We start from the raw sequence: 11,249 nt of genomic DNA, 5'->3' as shown, positions 1-11,249 counted from the left end.
TAATGGAATTTGAATTTCCTTGGGGTCTATTTCTACTACTCTTACTGATTTATTTTAGTATGAGCAGTTATTTTATATTGAAAGTCAAACATGTGCATGGAAAAATATCAGTTCAGGGTCTCAATGTTATTATCTTCAAAGATAATTTACTTCTGTCTCTTGCATGCAATAAGGGGAGAAGCAAATTATTTTAGTGAAATTGGGAATTGAGTTGATGCAAAGTTGGATTTCAGAGGCTTTTGAGAGCTCATCTATTTATTTTTACTCTCATTTCCAGGGTTTATCTCTTTAGAGACCTAACTAGAATTCTAGGGTGTTTTCCAATCTCCCCCTCTTCATAGCCAGCCTAATTTTTCCCCAATTCTCAAACCGTCTGTCTAAAGCTCTGCTCAAATACTCTACTTCTCAGCCAGCTTTTTAATTAGCAAATGTCCAAAGAGAACAACACACCAACTGTTGGACTCACCCCTCGGTGGAGTTTGATCTTGTTTTTGTAAATCTCTGGGATTTAGTCCCTGCATTTTTTTTTCTTCCTTAATATCTCTGATAACTTGGAACATATTTATTTATTATGTCCAGCTTTTCTACCCAGGTTTTCTTGGCTAGGAGATTAGTCTGAAGTAGATCAGTCTATCGATGTAGAAATTGGTTGCCATATCTTCAGCACACTTTATGAGATGTCTCTTGACATCTCATATTAATGCAAATGCTATTTTTAAAAAACACTCTTTCATCCAAATTCAAATTCAATCTGAGAACTTACAAATGTTAAAATTACCTAAAATATTAATGAAAGTGATGTTATAAAATCAGTATCAACATCTCTTTACATTCTATTTACCATTGGTATTGCCATAATCATAATTTGAGTAGCAGAATGCTTGGAGTAAACTGAACAACAACTTTGAGATTCTATCTTTATTCCTTTTAAGCTTGGCTCCTCCTAACAACTTTCTGTATTACTGGGCTTTCTACATTATCTCTTGGGAAAAAAAAATAGTACTAATAAATATAAGTACTTCCAGTTTTGCAGGACATTTGAATGTTATATGGTACATGAAACAATTCATTATATAACTGGACAATGCATTGCAGGATGTTTAGCCTCTGTGACCAGTTGACCAGAAGCATCACCTTAATAATTTTTAAACAAAAATGCTTTCCTCAACTGGAAGAAATGATTTTTTTTTGTACCAGGGATTGAACCCAGGAGCACTTAACCAATGAGCCACATCCCCAGAGATATAGGGTCTTGTTAAGTTGCTTAGGGCCTCACTAAGTTGTTGAGGCTGGCTTTGAACTCACAGTCTTCCTGCCTCAGCATCCCAAGCTGGTGGGATTAAAGGTGGATGCCATGGTTGAAAGAAAGGATTTTGACTGTTCTAATTATAAAGAGATGATAAATGTTTGAGGCCAAAGATATGCTTATCCTGATTTGCATATTACACTATGTAAACACATGCTGAAACATCACATGGTAATCCATAAATATGCAGAATTATTATGTGCCTATTTAAAACATAAAAAATATTTTAAATGCAAACCAAAAATAAGTGCTTCCACAATTTTCCAAAATATACTTTAGGCCTCAGTATCCCTTTGGGGGGGGAATTTTTATTAGATATATAAAATTCAGAATTTTATAGATTATAAATTAATGAAGGGGCTGGGGTTGTGGCTCAGCCGTAGAGAGCTCGCCTACCATGTGTGAGGCTATGGGTTCAATCCTTAGCACCACATAAAAATAAATAAATAAAATAAAGGTATTATCTCCATCTACAATTAAAAATATTTTTAAAAATAATTAATTAATGAAGATACTGCTAACCCAGAGTGTATGTGGATCCCAAGTCATCTTTAAGGGGCCAAAGGGCAGTATGAACTGGTTACATTATGTCTCCTGTTACCTCCCACACCTGGATAACTCCTAAAGCCAACTTAAAATCCAGTGAAACAAGTTAGTGTTAACATCCAAGACAAGGTGAAGAAGTCAACAACAAACAGACTGAGTTTTTTCTTGGGTTAGGATGGACAGTGTGCTCATAAACTAGATGGACATTATCTTCAGTAATGACCACCTCTTGTGCGATCAACTACAAAGTACCAGGCAATGCATTGATATGATTCTATCACCTGAATCCTTTCAGTATCCCTACAAAAAGGTAATAGAGATAAGCAAAAGGGGGTTTCAAATTAAAGGAATGCCCAGGATTTTTAAAAAAAATATTAAGCATTTGTATGATTCCACTGCACTCTAACTGTTCCACTCAGAGCCACCAATCTTTAAAAAAAAGGCTCATGCTGGTCTCCATCTTCTCCACCCCACCTCACTTCACAGGATCCCCAACCTCCTCCTCTCCCCCCACCCCAGGAAGGTAGGAGGGGCAACCTGATTGGAAGGGGCTGAAAATAGGAAAAAGGGCCTAAGAGGGACCTGGCAAGGAACTAGATCTCAGCTCAACGCCCCTGGCACTCCCCTGCCCACCCTCCTACCCCAACTTTGAACTTCCTTCCATCCTTGAAGTTCAGACTTGGGGTACTGAACCCCCTCTCTACCTCTTCAGCAGTGCAATCCTCCTGGCGGTTTCCAAACCCTTTGCCACCCCCCTTTGCCCACTCAGCCCCTCCAGCTGGGCGTCTAAGAGACCATCTACCCCTGGCCCAGCTGCTGAACTCACTGCCCTCTGGGTTCTCTGCCCAGAGGTGAGGACTCTCACCTCCTGCTCAGCACTGCCACTTGCTGGCAGCCAGGATCTGCACCTCCTCCCAACCTCCCCAGCTGGGTCCAGGCAAGAGCCTCTGTTCCCTTGACTACACAGTACACAGAGCTACAGGAGCTGTGGGAGATGTGCTCCAGCAGAGCTGGTGAGGAGGCATGCAGAGGAGTCCAGAGCACAGGGAAGGAAAAGGCTGGTGAGGCTGGGAAGGCTGGAGAGGAGGGAAGTGCATTTGGCCTCTGTTTTTTTGTGAGAACTCCTTGGGGTTCAGGCCTCTGTTCTGTCTGGACTCTCATCTCCTCCAACAGCTTGCAGAGACCCGGTGCCTTCCCTAACCTGGAGTTTGTTCTTTCTTGATTTTCAGGGATGCCGAGTAACTACTCCTTTGGATCATGCCAACCCAGGAGGCTCTTTCCTCACTTCTATCCCCCAAACCGGATGGGGAACAACTTTCTCCCTCTTAGGGGATTTCCTCACACAGGGCCTGGAAGTTACATGACAGATGTGAGTATTCACTTTCACTTACAAGGATCTGTTTCCTGGATGTGGGAGGGAGACCCAAGTCCCCTGGAAAACAAACACTAGGCTTTCTGATCTTCTGGGTCAGAGCATGAGAAAGTGCCTAGTGAGCAACCAGCTGTCCCAGCCAATACAGAGAGTAAAGGACCATGTTTCCACCCAAGGCAAGCAAGCCTTGTCTCCATATGGTCCCACTCCATTCCCCACCTCAAAGGCTCTGAGACAAGGCCAGTTCCTTCCCACTGGCCCTACCTTCAGGCTGCCAGGTGCAACTGGTACAAGTTCAGACCTATGAGATTCAGAGGATGGAATTTATTAGAATGCACAAAGATGTCATTTATTCTACTTGTCCAACCACATCCCTCTTTTAATCAGCTTTTGCCTTGCTGCTACCAAAAGACCTGATAAGAACAATTTTAAGGAGGAAAAGTTTATTTAGGGGCTCATGGTTCAGAGGTCTCAGTCCATAGATGGCCAGCTTCATTCCTTGGGGCCTGAGGGGAGGCAGAACATCTGGTGCAAGAAAGCAGCTCAGAACATGAGGGTCAGGAAGCAGAGAGAAAGCTCTGCTCATAAGAACATAACATGAACCCCAAAGCACACCCCAGGCACCCACTTCCTCTAGGCACACCCTATCTGCCTAGAGTTATCACAAGTTAATCTCTATGCTGGGGAGGGGAATTTAAGCGCTGATTAATCAGCTCAAGGATGTTGGAATAAAATCATTTCACCTCTCAACTTTCTTGCATTGTCTCATACATGAGCTTTTGGGGGACATCTCACATCTAAACTATGACACAACCCCTTGCAAAATTACATGTATTATTTATGTGATTATTGTGTGGTATTGACCTTGAAGGAGTCAAGAGAGAAAGAGCAATGTCTTACAGAGTAGTTCAGATGAAGGCTGTTCACTGTGGTATTGATGTTTTTCTTTACTCCTTCTCTCTTTTTATTCATATGTTACTACTTGAAGTCCTATGGCTTGGCATACAACTTAACCAAGATTCCAACCAGTACAAAAGGATATACTCTTGGAGCCAGAACAGCTATGAGGTTTAAGCCAGTCAACAAGGTAAAATGCTGGGATTTTATGATGATCCATGTGACTGCATGAAATGTTTGGGCATTAGCTTTGCAAAAGTGTGTGTATATTGGGAAGAGCAAAAACAGTTCACTGAGAAAAATAGTCCTAACAAAGGATTTTAGTGCTGAGATGCATGAGGTCAAAATACTGGAAAATGTATTTATGTACATCATATTATCCTGTCAGTTAAAAAAACAGGTTCTAACTTTTCTATCCTTTTGTGAGATTGCATTTTAAGTCTAATCTTTAGTAAAGGATCCTAATCTCTTTCTCTCACTCTCTCCCTCCCTCTCCCCCTCACCTCTCCTTCTCTCATGAAGTGGGTGGGGATGGGACCCAGGGACTTACTAGGCAAGTACACCACCACTGAGCTACATCCTTGGATCAAGGATCCAAAACTATGATTGGATGTTTACTTTCATGGAAACTCAAGGGATACTGGCTCTCAAAATTTCTCAGTGGGACCAGGGGCATAGTGACTGCAAAAGTTGTCTTGGTCCTCTGCTCATCCTAGGTTTATTACTATAACCTATACATCCAGCATGACTGACTCACATCTATAGCTTGGTTTTCTATCCACATAAGCCTATTTGTATATCTTGAAATGGCTGAACCATAGCTGATGTATAAATAGGAAAAGGACAGTTGAGGTTTTTTGAACTGCAAGCATTTCTGTGTAGGTATGTCTCCCTTTAACACATTGAATTTTTTTCTTGGTAATAGGAATTGACACTTCACCCAGGCAAGTACCAGAGAGTAGAAAATTGGAAGGAAAAAACAAAGCAAAGTTTTGTTCCATTTAATGCCTTGATGCCTCGATTTCAGAGCTATACAAAAGACAATTTCCCTGGGTATGTCTCCTCTTTTCTCTAGTATAGTTCATCAGTAAGCAATAGGAAAAGAAGTCCATAAATCAGTGATTATAACAAAACCATCCCACTCAATAAGAAACCACCCATCTCTAAAGATTTAGTCCTCTTATCTCCCAGGTCTCTGGCCTTGTGTAATTGCAAAAATCACAGTTATTCATCCAGTCAGTATTTATCAAGATGCCAAATTGTTTGGGTTTGTTTGTTTATTTTTGTTTGTTTTGTTTTCCCAGTACTGGAGAATGAATCTCTGAGCCACATCTCCAGCCCCATTTACATTTTTATTTTGAGACAGAATCTCACTAAGTCACCTAGGCTGACCCCAGACTCACAGTCCTCCTGCCTCAGCCTCCTGAGTCCCTGATAGGACAGATCTGTGCCATGACACCTGGCTACTTTGTAGTTTGTACTTAGTAGGTTGCAAAGTTCTTGCAGTAAACCCACCTCATGAGGTTCTGAGCTTGGAGTCTAGAGTCCAAATAGATGAGAAGTAAATACACAAGGAAATACCAGTAGTAGTAAAGACGGTGACCATGTAATTTATCTGTCCAACTGTGACACTTCTGAGAGTGAAAGGGAAGCAGCCATGAGCTGGGGCTGTTGTGGACAAACCAAAAAGTACAGTGACCGGGAAAGGTGCTATGAGAAACTTTAAACAGGACCATGATGTGAAGGCAGTGGGTGGTTAAGAAAGGACGCTCTGAGCACATCACACTTGAACTGATTTTTGAATGACAAGATTGAGCCAGCCCTGGGAAGATCTGGAGACAGAGCACTCCAGGCAGAAGAGGTCGGAAGTGCAAAGGCTGTAAATTGGGAAAGAACTTGGTGTGAGGGAAAGAAGAAGAAGGCTAGTATGGCTAGAGGGCAGTGAGCAAGAAGGAAGAGAGGAGAGGGAGGAGCAGGTAGAGTAGAGAGGAATTTGGGGGTCAAGGGGCTTATTCTTAATGTGTTAGGAAACGACTGTGAATGTATGAAATTGCACAGCAAAGGGTCAGGGTCTTTCTTTTACTGATGAGAAGTCCAAAGATCATACAGTGAAAGTAACTTTTTCAAGTTTGTGTTAAGAAAGTTGAAGTGTTGAATCTTGACCCTCATGTCCACCACAGTAGAATTAACACCAAAAATAAAGTTTTTTTTTAAATTTTGTATTTGTTCTTTTCAGTTATACATAACTGTAGAATATATTTTGACATATCATAGGTACATGGAGCATAACTTCCATTCTTGTGGTTGTGCATGATATGGAGTTACAAAAGTTCATTCTTCCTGATGGATGAGACATATTACATATGTATATATACCAGATTTTCTTTATCCATTCATGTGGTGAAGGGCATCTAGGTTGGCTCCATAGCTTAGCTATTGTGAAGTGAGCTGCTATAAACATTGATGTGGCCATGTCACTATAATATGCTGATTTTAAGTCTTCGAGGTATATGCCATGATTGGGTAACTGGGTCAAATAGTGGTTCCATTACAAGTTTTCTGAGAAATCTCCATACTGCTTTCCAACATTCAGTGCCACCAGCAATGTATGAGTGTACCTTTCCCCCCAAATCCTCACCAATATTTATTATTACTTGTATTCTTGATAATTGCCATTCTGACTAGAGCGAGAAGAAATCTCAGTGTAGTTTTCAAAAGACACAAGTTTGAGGAACAAAGGCAATTCTAAATAATCCATGGCCAAGAAATTTAATTGGTTCCGCTTTGATGTCCCTAGATTTCAGATTGATTGTTTCAGCATTTTTAACCACCAACTTCAAATCAAAGAACTAATTTACCATTATCAAGGATCTCTTCTATCAACACCTCTTTAGAGATCTTCTGGTGCCCAGCTCAGAACACTGAATTATACAAATATTATTTAAAAGCAGTCTTTACCTTAGCTAATAAGAAATTCATTAACAAGCAAAAGAACCCCACGCTTGCCCAGCATTAAAAACTTAATCATTCTATTGCCTTGTCCCAAGAGGTTAAACCTACTTCAGTGATGGCCATGCTACCTACTAGTGGAGTTTGTCCTATGCCACTGACTCATTAGACATGATGTTTGTATTTTTTTTATTTCTAGCCCTGGTACATACAATCCAGAGAAAAAGCCATTCCCAAAAATTACTTGGCCAATGAAATTTGGATCTCCAGATTGGGCTCAGGTTCCAAGTCTACAGAAAAGAACTCTAAAAGCTGAGGTAATAAGATTGGATTTCTGTAGATCACTCTGTCCAATATGTTCATATATATCAAGGGTTAATAACCAGAAGCTTGTAAATGAAGTTCATGGTCCCTGAAATTATATGCACAATTTTGTGTGCATAGAAATATGAAGATCCTTTTGAGAGAGTTACATAGTTTCATTACATTTTTAACAGTGTATAGGACTGACTTAAAGTCATGTTTTCTTATTTGTTCCTCAAGTCATCTTTTGGAGTAGGTTAAATATCCCTTTAAGACAATGGATGATACTGGCACCCAGGAAGATTGATTCATACAGGTTCTACAACCGGAATCCAGACCTTTGACTCCTAATGCAGTGCTCTTTCTGACATAAAGTTGAGTGTTAAATGATTGGAGGGTTATAGAGCACTCTGGTTAAGAGCACAGACTCTGGGGATAATACTGCCTGAGTTCAAATACCAGCTCCTGTGTAGACTTGCTATGTGATCTTAGGCAAGTCCTTGAACTTTTCTAAGCATCTGTTTTCTTACCTTTAAAATGAAATAATAACAGAGTTGATCTGATATGGTTGTAAAGATTAATAATGGAGAGAATGCAGAAAAGCATTTAACATAGTAATGATAACATATGCTTCCGTCCATGCTAGCTATCATACTTCTTGAAGTACCCTTCTTTCCTAGTGGAATTTAGGATTAATTCCGCAAATATTTATATTTGCGGAATTCATATAATTGTGCTAAGGCATATAGGTAACATTAATAATTAATATAACATATTAATACAATTGTGCTAAGACATATAGGTAACATTCAAGAATTAGACATATAATCTGTGTCTTCAAGAAGCCAAGCAACTTTTTTTTTATCATAGTGAGATGATAAATGTAGATGTGCACAAATGTTGAGAAAATGACTAAGGCTGGATTACTAGAAACTGGGGTTTACCTGGGCCACACAGCTAGAATGTATGCTTCAATTTTGCATGCAAGGTCCTGTGTTCAATCCCCAGTGCCACACACACACAGGAAGGCAGAGGATTCTCATTAGAACATTGTCTTTCATTGCAGCTGTCCACAGACAAAGAATTTAGAAAGCATCGGAACCGAGTTGCTTACTTAAGCCTGTTTTACGATTGAGCAGTGATCACTTCCTTCACATGCTTCTCCTGATCACAGACTCTTCAGAATAGAGGACAGAGCTGCTCATGGTCTGCATCACCACGGCCCTCATGTCTTTCAGCCCTGGGCCCAGAACGTGTTAAGGGGCTCACAACTGAGATTTGTGAGCATAAAAACTGGTTCCAAGTGTTCTGTCTCCTGCTGCTGGTTTATGATCTGGGGGTTCCTGGTGGGTGGTCAGGTGGATGGTCTCATTTGAGTGAAATACTCTGGGGCCCTTGCCCTTTATTCACAACTCCCAGGGACCAGCCTTATATGTTCTACAACTAGCTCTGGTAATATGTAGCTGTTGGCCTACATGTATCAAGAGCTTGGATGGGATGTGGGCTTGCTAGACATGGAGGATGCTTAAAAGTGGGTTAAAACATTCCTGATTTAGGAGCTCTTCCAAGCTTTAGTGTGGAGTAGGAAGGCCCTGAGTAGGTTGCCTTTCCCAGACTAACATAAAACACAGAGAACCAAAAATTCCCCCCTCTGACTACATCATCTATTTAATCTGTTAGTCAACATATATATTGAAGTCATTAACTCCATGTCAGTCAGTGGTAGGCACTGGAACATATTGGGATTCAACTTACACTAATATACTAGTTCCTTGAGGCTGGCCAGAAGTCTGAGTCCTCCCCAGGTTGACTGCCCTTCAGTCTGAATGACATCTGGAGCCTAATAGCTAGCCCAAGGATATAAAGATCACAAAGCAGCAGCCATGTATAAAGTACTTACCCAGATACTCTGGTCTGGTAGGTAAGCTTCTTAATTTTCTACATTAACTCTCAAAATGTAATTTATTCACGATTGGCATTAAGTGTGGTCTACTTTATCTTTTTTTTTCCCCAGTAGGAGGTGCTGGGAATTGAACCCATGGACACTTTACCAGTGAGCTACATCCCCCACCCTTTTTGTTTTTATTTTGAGACAAGTTCTCACAAAGTTGCTGAGGTTGGCCTTGAATTTGCAATCTTTCTGCTTCAGCCCTCCCAAGTCACTGGGATTACAGATGTGTGCCACCATACACCCAGATTTCTAGCTTATTTTTTAATGGGTAAGTCCTTTTGTACCCACTTAGACCTCTTAGTAATTATCCCCCAAACTCTGAAAGGGTCTGGATTTCAAAGAGTGAGAAGCTGATAGTGGCCACCGAAAAGTTCCAGCCCACTACAACCCTGAGAGCCACCCCAGAGCAACAGCAAGGGTTAGCTGGAGAAAAGGATAGACAAAAACCTCCTGGGTGAATGACCTTGGAGAAGACTAAGTCCAGAAGAGCCAAGGTCTTCTGAAATCATAATGGTGAGGGTCAGAAAAGTCTCTATAGGAAACCAAATTGGAATGTTAAGGTACCTGAGGCTTCGAACTTACCCAGTACTTAGACATCTTTCAATCTGATGGTTGAATGGTTTCTGTTAACCTGTGGAGAAGAGTTGATGACTTGAGAGTCAGGATGAACTCTTACCACCCCTCCCACATACTTCCCTCCCTTTTCTCCTGTGCATCCATATATTTACATGCAGGTGGATTCAGAGACAATAATTTAGCACTTGTCATTGTTTCTGATCCAAGATCTTTTGCCCCTTCTTAGGAATTGATTGACAGCAGGATGGAACATCTTTCCCACTGCTTGGTCCATATGCTCAAAGTTTTTCCCAGGGAAGGAAACTCTCTTTCCTAAAATAGTAATCTAGGGCTGGGGGTGTAGTTCAGTGGTGGAGCACTTGCCTAGCATGGCAAGGCCCTGGGTTCATTCCCCAGCGCCCCCCACACACATACAAAGAAAGAAAGAAAGTAGAAAACATCCTGTTAAATAATAAAATAGTAATCTGACTTGATCAAAAATAAATTGTAATAGAACCTCAATTAATATTCAGGGTCTCCTAAAATTCTAAACTGTTAACAATGGCACAAATACTTAAGAAAAAAATATCATGAGACCTGGAAGTGTAGCTCAGTAGGAGAGTGCTTACCTAGCATGTGCAAGTGTGGGGATCTCCAGGACCCCAAAAGGAAATAAATAAATAAATAAAACCAGTACCAAAGACAAAACGTAGTGGGCCATATGCATTTTATACCTGGATTTGTTCAAGAGGCTTACAAGATTTTGGGGGGTTCATTTAGTAAAATCATAGTGCTTAGTGAAGTAGGGTTTCCAATATAACAGAGATTGATATAACATTAAGACTGCATGAAATCCTGGAGGATGTAGCTTGATGTGCAGCACAAGAGAATCTGTGACAAAGTGCAGTTTAATGGCCAATTGCAGCAGGATTATAACCATGCACATGTACTAGGAGAGATTCATACTCAGCAAAAATTTGGAAATTGATTTAAATCACATTAAAGTCTTCCAGTGTGTTTCACTGTGCTCCGTAACATTTTAAACAGTATATTATTAAATAATAAATTACATTTAATCATATTTTTGTGGCTTGAGGAAAAAGTAAGTAATAATGAAGTTAGTCTGCCCTTCTTCTGTGCATATTTAAAAGCTCAAAACCGCAGGTCTTGTCCCTGCGGAATGCAGGCGTCAGAGCCAGAATTGTAATTTATTCAGTCTTCGTACCTCATAGTGTAGTCCTCAGCATTGTCCTGGCCAAGCCACTCAGGGCCTTCATCAGCGTGGGGGACTTTTGGTCTTCCATCCAGGCATTTGTGTTCCACTTCAGAATGTGTGGCTCTGTAGGTGTGGGGTGAAGAAGGGAAAGAGC

At 40.7% G+C, this 11,249-nt stretch overlaps 1 protein-coding gene across 4 annotated transcripts; it reads left to right on the top strand.

The window, feature by feature from the left end:
* Positions 1-2,689: 2,689 nt before the first annotated feature.
* On the top strand, positions 2,690-8,679 carry LOC107156133 (protein pitchfork). Of its 4 annotated transcripts, none has more exons than XM_015502170.2 (6): positions 2,690-2,913; positions 3,082-3,221; positions 4,213-4,311; positions 5,047-5,174; positions 7,270-7,387; positions 8,440-8,679. In XM_015502170.2, exons 1-6 carry the CDS (start codon positions 2,847-2,849, stop codon positions 8,506-8,508), a joined length of 621 nt encoding a protein of 206 aa, XP_015357656.1. In that variant the 5' UTR covers positions 2,690-2,846; the 3' UTR covers positions 8,509-8,679. The 4 variants fall into 4 exon arrangements, 3 of the variants coding, with proteins under 3 accessions (XP_015357656.1, XP_015357657.1, XP_048670469.1); XM_015502171.2 differs by having other exon boundaries at positions 2,734-2,865; XM_048814512.1 differs by having other exon boundaries at positions 2,810-2,909.
* The last annotated feature ends 2,570 nt before the right edge of the window (positions 8,680-11,249 follow it).

The sequence above is a fragment of the Marmota marmota genome, unplaced genomic scaffold (assembly GCF_001458135.2).
Source record: "Marmota marmota marmota unplaced genomic scaffold, marMar, whole genome shotgun sequence".
Lineage (NCBI taxonomy): Eukaryota > Metazoa > Chordata > Mammalia > Rodentia > Sciuridae > Marmota > Marmota marmota.
The sequence above is the reverse complement of the archived record's forward strand: the minus strand, read 5'-3'. Positions and strand labels throughout refer to the sequence as shown.